The following is a 16,729-nucleotide window of genomic DNA, read 5'->3' on the forward strand; positions in this document are numbered from 1 at the left end:
TTTATAAGTTTCTCTTAATACTTTTAGAGTTACAGACAGTCGTTTTAGCAATGGAGGGAATGCTTGCGATTAAATAAAAAGAGAAAATGGTTGGGGGCAGAGCCGTGGGGGGGCTTCACAAGCAACCATCCCACCAAACCAACATTGGTTGACCAGGGCAAAATGTTACGAATTCTCCTACCCTGATTTCCAGTGCCCATAGATTTCCCACAATACCTTGGACACCAAACATTCCTACCCCAATTCCTCTCTTATATATTTTCATAATTCATCCCATGCATTTCCATACATCTCTCTCTCTCTCTCTCTCATGGATCATCTCTTCACAAAATCGGCCTTTTGCACTCTTCTGTCAATAACGCTTCTCGCATTCAACAAGCACCTCGTTTCTAATGTCTCCCTCCCTTTTCCAATTATAACACTCGTATCAATCACTCTCCCTTTGCTGCCCTTCATAACCTACTTCTTACGAACCAATTCCAAGCCCTCCACCAGCCTCCCCCCAGGCCCCCTCTCCTTCCCAATCTTTGGCAACTGGCTTCAAGTTGGCAATGACCTCAACCACCGCCTTCTCGCCAACTTCTCCCAAACCTACGGACCCGTCTTCCTCCTTAAACTCGGCTCTACAAACCTAGCAGTGGTGTCGGATCCTGAGCTCGCCAGCCAAGTCCTCCATGCGCAGGGCGTCGAGTTCGGGTCTCGCCCCCGAAACGTCGTGTTTGACATCTTCACTGGCAACGGACAGGACATGGTCTTCACTGTCTATGGCGATCACTGGCGGAAAATGCGCCGCATAATGACGCTCCCATTCTTCACCAACAGGGTGGTGCACAGCTATAGCGATATGTGGGAGGAAGAAATGGACTTGGTGGTTCGTGACCTGAAAAACGATGAGAGAGTTGGGAAGGAAGGGATTGTTGTAAGGAAGCGTTTGCAGCTGATGCTGTACAATATCATGTATCGGATCATGTTTGACGCCAAGTTCGAGTCGCAGGAGGATCCGTTGTTCGTTGAGGCTACCATGTTCAACTCCGAGAGAAGCCGGTTGGCTCAGAGTTTTGAGTATAACTATGGGGATTTTATTCCTTTGCTCAGACCATTTTTGAGGGGCTACTTGAGCAAGTGCAGGGATTTGCAGAGCAGGAGACTAGCGTTTTTCAACAATCATTACGTTGAAAAAAGAAGGTAACTTTTAAATACCGCTGCGACATTGGTATCTTCCTTCTGTTTTACCTTTTTTTTAAAAAATAACTTCATTAGCCTCTATAATAATTAATTAACCAATTTGTACAGGAAAATTATGGCTGCCAACGGAGGGAAGCACGAGATAAGCTGCGCCATTGATCACATAATATATGCTCAAATGAAGGGAGAAATCAGTGAGGAGAATGTGCTCTACATTGTGGAGAACATCAACGTCGCAGCCATTGAGACAACTCTGTGGTCCATGGAGTGGGCCATAGCTGAGCTAGTTAACCATCCGAGCGCTCAAAGCAGGATCCGAGATGAGATCTCGACTGTCCTCAAGGGAAGTCCAGTCACAGAATCTACTCTGCATGAACTACCATACTTGCAAGCCACAGTGAAAGAAACGCTAAGGCTGCATACGCCAATACCCCTGCTAGTACCTCACATGAACCTTGAAGAAGCAAAGCTTGGTGGTTATACCATTCCTAAAGAGTCAAAGGTGGTTGTCAACGCCTGGTGGCTAGCCAACAACCCTGCTTGGTGGAAAAACCCAACAGAATTCCGGCCAGAGCGATTCTTGGAAGAGGAAAGCAGCACAGATGCAGTTGCCGGTGGGAAGGTTGACTTTCGGTACTTACCGTTCGGTGTTGGCCGGAGGAGCTGCCCCGGAATCATCCTTGCACTGCCTATTTTGGGACTCGTCATTGCAAAATTGGTAACAGATTTTGAAATGCAAGCTCCACCGGGCTCAGAGAAAATCAATGTGGAAGAAAAGGGTGGGCAGTTCAGTTTGCACATTGCAAACCATTCGACAGTCGTCTTCAAACCAATCAAGGCGTAATTTGAACGTGAAATTTACACCAAGAAAAATGTACCTAGACAGGGACACCTATTTCTGCCCCCACTTGGTTCCGCTAAATCCTTTTCTGCCATTTTTTTTTTTTTTTTCCGTTAGCCACAAAATTGAAACAGAAAGTGAAAATTTGATGAGAAAAATTGAAACGAGTGAAATTAGTGCTGTGTGTGTTAAGTTTCATATCCAATTTATTACAAGCAGTGAATAAATTAATGAGTTATCACTAAGTTATTGCGGTCATACAATGCTGAGTGATTCTCCAAATGGAAGGATAAAAATACTTTCACCATGCTTTCGTTTGCAAGAAAATTTTCCTTCCAGTTCCATCCCAGAAAACTGATTCACTTGGAGGAATTGCGCTTGCAGTTCTTCCATTGCACAGATACAGGCACATCAGTGAATCATCTTGAATTCAAAATATTTGATTCCCAACTGAGTTAACATTACTTGTGTTCCAACGGTAAGCCACAGCTATCAAACACAGCTTACAGTCGATTCCATGTACTCTTCTCAACTACATTTCAACTACCTAATAATGTGACCACTTCCTCTAATCCAGTCTTTTCACAAAATTTAGAAAATAGAAACATATATTGTAATGAACTCAAAATTAATATGCATGGAAATGTAAAAAATAAATAAATAAATAAATAAAAAATAAAATAATTAATTAATTAATTAATTATTAATTATATAATATAATATAATATAATAACATATTAATATAATATAATATTATAACCTAAAACTTCAGGATTGATTTTGAATCAGAAGAATGCGCTGCTGTTTCTCGCACTCTCTCACTCTCCGTCTCTCTCCTCATCTTCTCTCTCTCTCTCCCCAATTTCCTGAGCTAAACGGGTTTCAATCGAAAAACGGAAGATACCCCTGAGTTCCATTCTCCGTCACTGACATTTTAACTGGAGTGGATTTGTCGTAGGAGCGACGTAGGCACCATTCCTGGGATAAAGTAACCTCTCACTCTCTCCTCAATTTTTTCTTAAATTTCCAACCAAATCGACGATCGGACACCATCAAAGGGTCCTAGGTTTGATCCTCATCATGTTAGCTGGAACAGATTTTGAATTGGGAGTCATAGGCACCACTCCAAGGTTAAGGTGAGGAGTACAAATTATGTCAATTATTTTAGAAATTTAACTAGTTAAATTATAATAGGTGATTATTAAATTGGAGTATCGGATTATATCAAATTTTTGGGAATGTTTTGGGATTAAGTTAAATTGTAGGGAATTGATTAAATGGAATTTTGGGGGAATATTTTGGAATTAGATTAAACTGCGGGGATTTGGTCATACTAGTATTTTTAAATATATTAGAAATTAAATTTAAATGCGAGAAGTAGATCAAACTCGCGTTTTTAAAATTTAACCAGTTAATGGGAGCGTGTAGGAAATATTAAAATAATTATTATTCTGAGGAGTTGAGTTGATTAATGGGGGGGAATGTGATTTCAAGGTTTTGAGTTCTGAGCGCCACGGGTGTGGATGTAGGGTTTTAGGCAGGTTTCTTAGTAAGCAGGTAAGGGGAATAAATTATAATAATTATTTTTGAGAATTACTAGTTGAGTAATATGTGAAAATGAGAATATGATATTTTGCCTGAGATTATTATGATATGAATATCAAATAAAATTTTGTGGCATATGATTTATATTAAATTGTGACATTTTGGGATTTGAAATATGGGAAATGATGAAAAGTGGTAAATAAAATTGTTTTATTGAGAATAATGAATTATATTATACCAACGTGTATTTTATTGGGAAGTGATGTAATATGAAACATGAATATAGAAATGTTTTCTATGATAAATAAGGAAATATGAAATGATGATATGTTTTATTGAGAAATGTTGAAATATGTGAAATGGAATATATACTGTGGGTAATTAAAAATCTATTCTGTCGGCCGCCGCGAGTCGCGACGTCGTTCGGCTGTTCCAAATCCAAACTTCTAGACTCTAGTGTTGATGGTTCTGGTGCTTGTGCTGGGTGCAAGGTGCAGCGTGCGATCGGCCTCGACGGCCCAAATCCCTGATTCCGATTTCGAAAGCAAAGACAAAGACAAAGGCGAAGACGAAGACGAAAACAAAAATCTTGCTCTCAATCTTGCGGTACCTCCTCGGTGACCTCAATCTTGCTCTCTCTCCATCCCTTAGGGGTTTCTCATTCCTCGGGTCCATCCCCATACACAACCTACGGTCGATTGTCGAACCCTCCCGTCACGTAGAACAAAGTCGCTGGCGTCTTGGGCCCATCACGCAGGTCACAGGCATGCCCGGCTCCCCCCAATCGATCCACCAAAGGCAAAAATTAGAGTTTCGTAGGTTAGGAGAGTTTTCTCGGGTACGAACAGGGCCAGAGAAGGCAAGAGCCAGATATTGCTCTCGGAGCTCCTCTGTTCTTCCCTGACCAGAAACAGATTCAACACGGGAACGCCAAGGGAGTTGCCAGAAGCGAAGGTGAGCATTTCGGTGAGCGTGCTGACCCACGGCACCGAGAGCGCGACAAAGTGTTTTGACAAATTTTTTCGGCACCAGGAAGGGGGTTTCGGTTGAGGAGGTGGAGGTGGAGGGCGAAAAGGCCTCCCAAGCTGTGGAAAAGGAGGATCACCAGTTTTCTGCCATTGGAGGAGCTTGCTTCTTTGATTAGATCTTTCAAGATTTGTAGGAACTTGGAACCAACAAGGGGTAGCACAGTACAACGATTTGTGACAAAACGGTGAGCCGTCGCCGTCGAGGACAAATCATGAAAACTGCATGTCGTCGTTGTTGAGGGAGTCGCCAAACAATGCAGGTCAGTCTCTTTTCCATTTAGGAAAGTTTAGCTTTAATCTCAATATATTGCAATACAGTGTCGTCCCCCGTCGATAGCCACATCGTTGGCGGGGAATGCCGTCCAGGCTAGTTCCAGGGTGCAGTCGTATGCGCAAGTTGTGAGTAAAAAGTGGAGATGTCTGCATTCAAAATTCCTATGAGATTGCCCGTTAATATCAATGGGGAATTGAGATTTATTTTCTCAGAAGCAGAGATGGTTAAGGCTGAGGAAGAATTTCATTCTGCATTAGTAATGAAATTTTTGAGGAATCGCCCATCTATTGATAAAATTCGGTTATCAATTGTGAAAACATGGGGTTTGACGGAAATTCCAATGATCAGTGTTATGGATGATTATCACGTGTTAATTCACATGAAAAACGAACGTGACTTTCTGCATGGTTGGGCAAAGGAAGGTAGAACCAAGGAAGGCAATTCTTTTCGACTATTTAAGTGGACGAAGGATTTTGATACCAAAAAAGAATCTCCATTGGCTCCTCAATGGATTTTCTTACCGGGATTACCAATGCATCTTTATTGAATGGATTTTCTCCAAATAATAGCGACTCGTTTTGGTCGTTATCTTGGAGCTAATAATGCAACAATCAATCGTATGAAAGCATCGAGGGCACATATTTGCGCGGAAGTTGACCAAACAATGGAGCCGGTAAAGGGATTTCCTCTTATTTTATCTTCGAAACAATATATTTGGCAAAGGCCAAATATGAAAAAATAGGTTTTTTCTGCTCTAAATGTTACAGGCAAGGACATACCTTGATTGTTTGCAGGGCGGGAGAGAAGCGAAAGGAGGACAAAAAATATAAAGAAAAAAAGATATGGAAACCAAAGAATAATGACAGTGTAATAGAATTCGAAACCAACGTGGATAAAGGGGTAAAGAAGGTGGTGCAAGAAGCAGGACCTAGTAATATACATGTGACGAAGCAGATTAATGAGAAGGGTCCTGAAATAGCAAAAATTCCTATGGTTCAAGAAAAAGGGGATCATGCAAGGCAAAACTCCGATATACCGCAAAGAGGAGTAGAAAATAATGGGAATGAAGATTCAATAGAGAGGAATGAAGGGGAGTGTGAAGAAGTCGGATGTGATGATGATCCTCGAGTTTCAAATGATGAACCTCTATCTTAAAAGGAAGTAAATCACGTGGATAGTTCTAAACTGACTGAAGGTGGGGACCAAGGTTTGCAACATAAGGTATTGGCTCGAGGTTATTTATCTGAGAGGGAGGAAGGTGAAATATCAATTTTAAAGGGCAAAGAAAAAATGTATGAGTCTGATACAGGGCAGGGATGGATTTCCGTAAAAATTTCGGTGAGGAAATCTCAGAGGGTTCTCATCTGACCGCATAAATTAAATTTATGACGGATACAATTCTTTTCTGGAATATTATAGGGTTGGGCAGGTCTAAAGGCAGGTTAAAGAAGCTAATTAAAAAGTTTAATGTTGGATTGTTTGTTATTTCAGAACCATTCATGGCCGAGGAACGGATGGTATTGCTGGGTAATTTTTTAAATTATCACCACTTTATATCTAATGAAAATCAGGGCGGTAAATTGTGGCTATTTTGGAAGGATATAAATGTCTTTGAGGTGATTTCAATCACAACTCAAAAGATTTTCGGGTGGTTTTTTAAGGATGGACAAAGAATTTTGGTGAGTTTTGTCTATGCCAAATGTTCTTATGTTGAAAGAAGAGAGTTATGGCAGCAACTGGAGGAGTGCCAATCAGATTTTCCTTGGTTGGTCATGGGTGATTTTAATGTGATTCGAACGGATACTAAGAATTGGTGGAAACCCAAAACCACTGTTACCTATGATGGAGTTTAATGATTGCTTACATCATTGTGATCTTTTTGATTTATCAAACACAGGCTCACGAATGTTGTGGTGCAATGGCCATGAAGGGGTGGCTCGTAGTTGGGCTAAGCTTGATCGTGTTCTTATTAATAATGGTTTTTCCAACCTATATGGTTCAGCTCAATTCAAATATCTGAGTCGGAAATCATCAAATCATAGCCCTATGGTGGTATATACAAATACGTCTTTCTCCCAACATGGCCCTACCTTCGGTTCTTGAATATGTGGAGCTCGCATGATATGTTTTTGTCGCTCATTAAAGATGCCTGGATCAGGAATGACTCAGCCTCGGGTCTTCTGAAACTTGCTATTCGCCTTAAGAGAACTAAAGTTGCATTACGAACATGGAATAAAAATGTCTTTGGGAGAGTAGAAGAATATTTAAAAGCTCTTGAGAAAATGATGGAATATCTAGAAAATCAACTACAAGCAGGTTTTTATGAAGACGTCGAAGTTGATTACTTGACTACTAAGTTGGAGGTTCAGGTGTGGGAGAAGAGGGAAGCATCTCGCCTAGGACAAATAGCGAAAAAAAAAATGGTTGACTGAGGGGGATCAAAACTCTAAATTCTTTCATTCAGTTATCAATCAAAAGCGGAATAAGAGTCGTATAGACTGTATGGTTCTGAACGATAGGAGGATATTGGAGGATGCGGAAGCAATTCATAATAAGACAACTATTTTTTTCCAAAATTTTCTTTCAGAGTCTTCAGCAATTGAACTATGCGATCTCTTCGAGTTAATTCAAATGCAAATTTCAGATGTTGATAATAATTTCCTCTGCGCCGAACCGACAGAAGAAGAAGTTAAAAGAGCGGTGTTCTCCATTCCCAAAGAAAGCAGTCTGGGACCAGATGGATTTGGCTCTAAATTTTATAAATCTTGCTGGGACATTGTAAAAAAAGATCTTTTGGATGCAGCAATGGATTTTTTTCAGGACACTACTCTTTCCAAGTTTTTTTCCTCTTCATTTCTTGTTTTAATTCCAAAGGTGGATAATCCTTTTGGCTTTGATAAATTCCGGCCTATTAGTTTATGCTCTGTGGCTTATAAAATTCTTTCCAAGATTATTGTTTTTAGACTAACCGAGGTTGTTGATAAGTTGGTCTCGCATAACAAGGCGCTTTTATTCCTGGGCGAAGTATTTTTGAAAGTATTATACTAGCTCAAGAAATGGTTCAGTTTTTGCACAAAAAAAATAGCTGGCAGCAACGTGATGATAAAACTTGATAGGGCTAAGGCTTATGACAGAGTGAATTGGAATTTTCTTGTGGAGGTTCTTAAGGCTTTTGGATTCTCTGAGAGGTTTTGTAAGCTCATTAAAAATTGTGTGGAGTCCCCATGGTTTTCTGTTTTGATGAACGGAACCTTTAAAGGGTTTTTTCAATCTACGAGAGGCTTGCAGCAAGGGGATCCACTCTCTCCTTATTTATTCATCATAATGGAGGAGGTTTTGACAAGGTTGCTTAGGAAAAACTATGAGATTGGTCGGATTGGTAAATTTAATCATTCGATCGGGACCCCATTGGTTTCGCATTTTCTATTTGCGGTTGATATTCTTATTTTTGCGAATGGTGGGAAGAGGTCTATTAGAAATTTAGTTTACACTTTGGAAAGGTATGAGAAGTGGTTGGGTCAAAAAATCAGTAAGACTAAGTCAGCGTTATTCCTTTCAAAATACATCACTTCCTCTCGGAAGCGTGGTTTATTAAGAATTACGGGTTTCATAGAAGGTAAATTCTCAGTTATATATTTGGGTTCGCCTTTGGTGTCTGGAAAATTGTCTTCCAGGATATTGGAGCCTATTGTGGAGAAGATTGGAAAGAAAATTGTAGGGTGGAAATCTAAGTTGCTCTCACAAGGTGAAAGATTGATTTTATTAAGACATGAGTTGTCTAGCATGTTTATTTATTTGATGTCTGTTATTAAGATTTCACAGGTCACATATTCTCGCATTAACTCTCTTCTTTCTAATTTTTATGGGCAGAGGTGAAAGATAAAAGGAAAATTCATTGGCGCTCTTGGGGGAAAATTTGTAAACCTACCTCGGAAGAAGGTCTGGGCCTAAGAGATCTTAAGGAAGTTTAGAAATTTCTTCTCATGAAATTTGCCTTCAGATTGCTCACTTCTAACAATCTGTGGGCAAGTTTTTTTAGGGCTAAATATTGTAAAAATGATCATTTATTAATAAGGAATGGGAGACCAAATGACTCTCGTTTTGGAAATCAATTATGGCCACCGTTCCAAAAGTCATGGATAATGTTAAAATTTTGGTGAGAGGTGGGAACTTTTCTTTTTGGTTCGACAGGTGGTTGTCATCAGGCCCGTTATCTGTGAGCACTAAGGATATTTTGAACAAGAAACTGTGTATTAAGGATTGCTGGATAAATAATAATTGGAACTCTGATTTAGTACGGGAGTTGGTTGGTGCTGATAAAACAAGGGAAATTTTGCACCAGGTGCTAGCGGGTAAAACTGGCCAGGATATTTTTGTCTGGAAGTCTGCCTCGGACGATAATTTTTCTACAAAAATAGCTTAGGAGACAATGAGGAGCAGAGATGATAATTTTTTGTGGAATGACTGGTTTTAGCATTCTTTATTGCCCAAAAGAATCTCAATGTGTTTATGGAGAGCCTGGTTTAGATGCTTGGCTGTAGATGATAGAATTCAGGCCAAAGGAATATCGATGGTTTCGGCTTGTGATTGTTGCATTCAGAGAAGTCAGGAAAACATTGATTATATCCTTTCTTTAGGTGAGGTGGCTTTAGAGGTTTGGCATCGGGCTAGTCTGACATTGAGGATTCCTTTCCAACGATTTCTTCCATGGAAAAACAAAATGGCAAATTGGTTCCACTATGCTCAAAAATCATCTATTAAAGGTATTTTAATTGGTCTAATTCCATGTTTGATTACGTGGTGCCTCTGGAATCGAAGATGTAAAGCAAGAATGGAAGGAGTTTATCAAAGTGCAGATCAGTTGTGGAGAAGTGTTCGATTCTGGGTTAGTTTTATTGCTGAGAACACCAATTCTTTTCAAAAATTGAAGAAGTCGGACATTAAGATTTTGAATGAGTTTCAAATTAAGCATCAGGGAGTTTGTGATAGGCCTGGAAAAATTATTTCGTGGGTTAAACCTCTAATAAGGTGGATAAAACTTAATTGTGATGGGAGTTGTAGGGGCAATCCAGGTACGTCAGGAGGTTGAGGAATTATTCGGGATTGCCATGGCATGGTAAAAGCGGCTTTTTCAAGTTATTTTGGCATTGGTACGAATAATAGTGCGGAATTAAAAGCTATCAGGGAAGGAATTCGTTTGTGCAAACGTTTCCATTATGTGAATGTGATTATTGAAAGTGACTTGCGAATTGTAGTTAATTGGCTTCAGAAATGTAGATGTACTTTGTGGTATCTTTGGGAATTTTGGGAGGAGCTCGTGGCAGAGTTAGAAGGAGTGAATGTCATTGTGATACATCAATATAGGGAAGGCAATAGTGCGGCTGATTTTCTTACTAAAGAAAGAGAAATGGGAAACAATATAATTTACGAAGAACAACACCTTCTACCACATTATCTGAAAGGTATCCTTCAAATGGATAATCTCGTTGTCATTCGTCGTTAGTTCAACTCTAGAGTTTTGTTTGGTGTATTTCATTTTTTATGTTGGTTGTTTTTATGTTTTTATCTCCTTTGTTAGTTATGTTTAGGTTTGGTTGTCATAGTTTGGTTGGTTTGTTTTAACTTGTAACCACAGTATTCCTCCGCTAAAAGTGAGGGTATATTAATAAATAAATGGAGGTGTCGCCCTCTTTTACTAGAAAAAAAAAAAAAGGAATATAGTGAATACTATAATGTGAATATTGTAATGTGAATACCGAAATGTGATCACTGAAATGTGAATATTGTAACGTGAATACTGCAATGTGAATAATGGAATGTGAATACTGAATTGTGAAAATGAAAATGTGGAAATGAGAACCCTGATGGATTGGAGTATTTCTAAAAGTACAGTACCGTTGCTAGTGGGATGATAAGTGCAACCAAACGGTCTTGTGGAGAGTGTGGCATGACAGTAGATTAAGCCAGTGAGAAGGGTAGTTTTGCCCCTGGAGTCCAGACCAAGGTTAGGCAAGCCAATTGTACTATAGACAATGAATTTCGTATTTTGATTTCTTAATTTGATCTAACTGGGTACGCCAGCTGCGGTTTACATCTAGCCTTCGGGCCGCACAACCCTGACCATGGGGGGAAGCACGGCGTGAAGAATATCCTCATCAAGGCAGCCATGAGTTACAAACAGCACATGTATTGGTTACCGAGGACACTCATAAGCTACATTGTGAAATGAATATAAGAAATGGAATAAAACTTATAAAAGATTATGTTTTATATCTATATGATTATGAATATGAATTTGTATATTTTTCTCAAATGGTATTATCACTGAAATGAGTATATTATGATATAATAAAACTCATACTACTACACACTGTAAATAATTTATTCCGTCTTACTGAGATGTGTCTCACCCAAATATCTAATATTTCAGGAAACCGTGACAGACCAAGTGACAGAGTTTCGTGATAGAGGGGAGATGGTACTCTGATAGACAAGGTGAGTGTTTTGTTTAGGGATATATGATTCCTAGTGTTTATTGTGGGCTTTTGGGGATGTGTATGGTTGTATAGAACTTTGAGTATTTGTATTCTAGATGGTTTGTAAATATTGACTTCCGCTATTAGGAATGTGTGTATATGGTGAACTGATTACTCTATACCCCACTTCGGGTCAGGTTATGTTTAAATGGTAATAGAGTTTTTGACGTGACCGATATTTAATTAATATTTATTATTTATTGAAGAGGAAAAAAATGGTATGAAAATCGGAGCGTCACAGTTTGGTATTAGAGCCTAGGTTGCTAAGTTCTGCAGACTTTAGTAAACAACGGAATACAATACCAGAGTATAGGAATGAATTTTGATGAGAGTAAGAGATGGGTAGACTGGGATATGAGTCAGTCATTGTGGAGGATAAGATTGAAATTTAGGGTTCTATCTTGCGACCTGGAGAAAGGAGTTCCGTGGTTGTTTCTGTGATTTTCTTGGGGTGACAACTTGAGGAAAACCATAGTAAACTATCGTTGGTTCTTATTTCTTAATGGTAGGATTGAATCTTAAGTTGGGAAATACAAGGATATTAAGATGTATGGTTATAGAGGAATATTTTATGGGTTATAGTTGGATGTGTATATAGGTTGTGTTATGATGATAGGATTCTAATGCTATTTTGTTCCCTTTTTAGGGATGGACCTTGGGAATAGTAATACAAAAGCAAGAGGTGATGAGGCAGGGCCTTCTTATGTGGGTGGCGGAGATCCCGATGCAGTGTTATGCAGTGTCATCCGGCAGGTGATGGCAAAGATGGCCAGGAATTTAGGAGAGCAAAACTGCATGATTGAGCAGTTCACGCGTATGAACCCCCCATTTTTTTCTGGAGAGACGAACTCATTCGGGGCTGAGGACTGGATCCAGGAGATTGATGAAATGTTGGCAGTTCTCCTATGTACTGATGAGTAGAGGATTTTGTTGGCTACTTTTAAATTGATGGGAGAGGCTAAACACTTGTGGAGATCGGCGAGAATGTTAGCCGTTTCGGGGAGATATTTTTTTAGCGGTACTTTGTTGCTGCTAACAGGAGTGCAAAAGCAGCAGAGTTTTTGAGTTTGACACAGAGACACATGACGGTGCAACAGTATGTTGTCAGATTCATCGAACTGTCCCGCTTTACTCCATACCTAGTGCTAGATGAGGAAAAGAAGGAGAGGAAGTTTAGGGAGGGCCTGAGCTAGAGATTATATGAGCAGGTTATAGGCTTCTAGGTCCAGACTTTTTTAGAGATAGTTGATAGAGCTACAGTGATAGAAAGTGGCCTACAAAGAGGCGTTGCGGCACAAAGTTAGAGGAAGAGGCCCACACCTCTTAGATTTCAAGTAGGTATAAGACAAGGTCCATGGAGGAGAAATAACAACAATGTGGGCCAGAGATAGGGAATGGGGAATCAAGCTGATCAGGATAATCAATTATACCCCACTTGTCCTAAATGTAACAAGAGGCATGAAGGGGAATGCCAGAGAAGAATGAATACGTGTTATCGGTGTGGTAGACCCGGCCACTTTGTACGACGATGTCATGGGCCGTTGAACAATGCACCTGCTCCTAATCATTATCGGGGAAACAACCGGGCACCCCGAGGCGATCAGCAAAGGAATACTACCCCAACACGAGTCTATGCTTTGATGCCAAGAGCTGTTAAGGCAACAAGAGATGTCATGACAGGTACTGTTTTAGTACTATCATATAAAACTATTACCTTGTTTGATTTAAGGGCGACTTATTCTTTTATCGCTCAGGAATTTTTAAAATTTTTTGGAATAGAAACTTAGCCGTTATGTATCATTTTGTTAGTATCTACACCGATTGGGGTTGTAGTGTTGTGTGGAAAGGTACTTAGGAACTGTCCAATTTGGATTTAGGGGAAGTCTTTACCAGCTGACTTGGTAATTTTAGATATGCATGGGTTCGAGATAATTCTAGGAATGGACTGGCTAGCTGCTAACTACGCCAGTATAGACTAATATCAAAGAGAGGTAATATTCAGACCTCTAGAAGGAAAGGAGTACAGATCTGTGGGGTCATGTGTGCGCACCCTGCTACAATTTTTTTCCGCCATTCAAGTGAGGAGGTTTTTGCTAAAGGACTGCCAGGGATATTTGGCTTGTGTGAAAAAGGTATCAGAATAGGAGTTGAGATTAGAGGATATCCCTATAGTAAGGGATTTTCCTTATGTATTCCCTGAGGATTTTCTGGGTCTACCTCCTGAACGTGAGGTAGAATTTGCTATTGATCCAATTCTGGGGACAGCGTCGATTTCTGAAGCGTCGTATAGAATGACACCGGCAGAACTAAAAGAGTTGAAAGAACAGTTGTAGGAATTGTTGGATAAGGGGTCTATCAGACCCGGCGTGTCACCCTAGGAAGTGCCAGTATTATTTGTGAAAAAGAAATATGGGTCGATGAGAATGTGCATCGACTACATATTTTCATATTTCCATAAGTTGACCATAATAGTGGGGACAGTTTAATCCTAAAATTAAGATGTCCATAAGAATGTAAGATACTAAGTGGGCAACAATGGAACTCCTATGTTTTGTGGAAATTCTTTGTTCCCTGGAAAGTGATGTTATCACCATAACCTGAAAAAAAAAAATAAAAAAAATCATGAGAATAGGATGTCATGGGCATCATATTGCCAAGTATTCCAAAGGATCCAGTGAACCAAATAACACCTAATAGAATCATCTTTAGAAACTTACTTAAAAGGAAAAATCATAATGATACTTGAACCTTTAGCAATCTGCTATCCAGAAGGAAAACCATACATGCTAAGACTTGAAGCTTCATCTTTTTGCTCTATCATGTTTGAATCCTACTTGACAATGGGACACTAATTTAACTACTTAGGCATCGGCTCAGTTGGGATTTGATTTGTATACAGCTTAATGTGAAATCTTCTATTGTTGTCTGCAATTGATTGTGGCTTTTGAAGCCATCTTCAAAATCTAATCCTTCTACCATTAGCAACTCTCTAGTACAAATGAATATCACCATTTCCTTCCTAGTCCATTTCACACAAGATTTATGCTGCCAGACAATGTCCAATCACTGGAGCAAAATCATGGTTGACTTGAAATCAGTATATCAGGACTTAGACTTGTCATAATTGCAAGTCATGTTTTTCATTGAGGATATTTTCCAACTATGCTTTGATATTCAACGTGTGCCACCATAGGTTAGAAGTTGAGCCTTAAAAACTGTTTAAAGCAAGAAAAAAAAAAAAAATCTAGAAAACAATTTGGTAGGAAAATGATACTTTACCCTAATTTAAAAGTGTAAGTCTGTGCATTATTTTGGCATTGAAAGGAATTGGATGATTAAAATTCTAGGGAATGTTTAGAAGCTCATATAATTTTTACTCAAACGAATTACAAAGCTATGATGAGAGTTTTAAAGTGCCTTTTATACATTTGATCTAACAGGCAAATGATTACACATCCTAGTCTGAGATGTCCCAGCAGGTATGGTCCTTGATGAGTATGAGTCATCATTGCAAGTTCACTGTTTAAAGATGAGGCTAACCATTGGTGGTTATATATTTATTATACACCTAGTTGATTGTTTTCAAAATAAAGTAGTACTTAGAGATCCAAATGGAGTGATGAATTTTTAGATATTCTTCCCAAATGACTTATCATGGCTATCTCCAAGGGGAGATTGAATTTAATATTGATTTGGCGCTAAGAATGGAGCCTATGTCGACTACTTCATATAGAATGACATTAACTTAACTAAGGCAACCTAGGGTGCAATTAGAAGATTTTCTCGACAAGGAATTTGTTCGACCTAGTATATCATCATAGGTTGCACCTATGTTATTCACTAAGAAACATAATGGGACCTTGAGGCTATGCATTAATCATTGGAAGTTGAATCATATTACATTAAGAATTGGTATCGACTTCCAAGGATTGGTGGATTATTTGATTAATTAGTAAAATCTCAAAATTTTTGAAGATTGTTTTGCAATTAAATTATCACTAATTAAGATTTAGGAATTACACGTCCCAAAGATAGAATTGAGTACATAGTAAAATCGTTATAAGTTTCTGGTGTTAGCAATTTGGGTTACCAATGCACCTTACATTTTCATTGAAATGATGAATCTGGTAACCCTTCCCCAGCTGTCAACATTGTTACTTCTCAATTTTCTGGTAACCCTTCAAATCTTTGCTATTCAGCTTCTTCATCCCTACAGAATGTATACTCATGGATTCTGGATACAGGTGCAACAAACCACATGATATGTTCACCACTATTATATTCTTCTTAACCTACACCAATCAACACTTCCATAAATTTGCCAAATGGGAACTCTGTTCCAGCTTCATGCATTGGAAGTATTTGTATTTCAAACATACTATCTTTACATGATGTGTTATATGTTCCTAGTTTTTCATTCAATTTACTATCTGTTTCTAAATTGACAAAGCAATCTAACATTTGTGTTTCTTTCTTTGACTCCTACTGCCTTCTACAAGACCAATCAACAAAGAAGATGATTGGGATTGCATTTGAGAAACACGGACTGTACCACCTATCTCAAGTTCCTTCAAAGTGTGCTACTCACAACCAAACCAAGTTTCATTCTTCATCCTTGGCTTCAACCATTACCCAAACTCAATTAGATACTTGGCATTACATACTTGGCCATGTTTCTAACTCAAGGTTACCTTATCTTAAACAGCTAGAGTCAATATCTTTCAATACAACACATGTTTGTGATGTATGTCATTTAGCAAAACAAAGAAAGCTTTCATTTCCTGTATCTCAGTCCTGTTCAAATAACAAGTTTGATATGATCCATTGTGATATATGGGGACCATTCAATGTTGTTTCCCATTTGGTTTCGCGTATTTTCTTACTGTAGTTGATGACTATACACATTGTACTTGGGTATATATGCTCAAGATAAAATCTGAAGTTTCTTCTATCCTTAAAAAAACTTGCACAATGGTAGTAACTCAGTTCAATATTCCTGTTAAAATAGTGAGATCAGATAATGGTCTTGAATTTCTTTTGACTCAATTCTATAATGACCATGACATTATACATCAAAGAAGTTGTGTGGAAACTCCACAACAAAATGGAGTTGTGGAAAGAAAACACCAACATTTATTAAACACTGTCAGAGCCTTACTATTTCAAGCAAATATGCCTTTATCCTTTTGGAGTAACTGTGTATTAACTGCAGCTCACATCATAAACAGAATTCCAACTCCTCTTCTTAACAACAAAACACCATTCGAAATGCTTTTCGATAAACCTCCTAATCTTTCTCACCTCAAAGTGTTTAGTTGTC

The 16,729-nt window shown here is 38.8% G+C and overlaps 1 protein-coding gene across 1 annotated transcript; it reads left to right on the top strand.

Annotated features, from left to right (window-relative positions):
* The first annotated feature begins 288 nt into the window (after positions 1-288).
* On the top strand, positions 289-2,271 carry LOC131166882 (cytochrome P450 CYP73A100-like). Its single transcript, XM_058125498.1, has 2 exons — positions 289-1,185; positions 1,294-2,271. The coding sequence occupies exons 1-2, from the start codon at positions 311-313 to the stop codon at positions 2,027-2,029; spliced, it is 1,611 nt and encodes a 536-aa protein (XP_057981481.1). The 5' UTR covers positions 289-310; the 3' UTR covers positions 2,030-2,271.
* Positions 2,272-16,729: the final 14,458 nt, after the last annotated feature.

This window comes from Malania oleifera, chromosome 10 (genome assembly GCF_029873635.1).
Source record: "Malania oleifera isolate guangnan ecotype guangnan chromosome 10, ASM2987363v1, whole genome shotgun sequence".
In the NCBI taxonomy this organism is placed as follows: Eukaryota; Viridiplantae; Streptophyta; class Magnoliopsida; order Santalales; family Ximeniaceae; genus Malania; species Malania oleifera.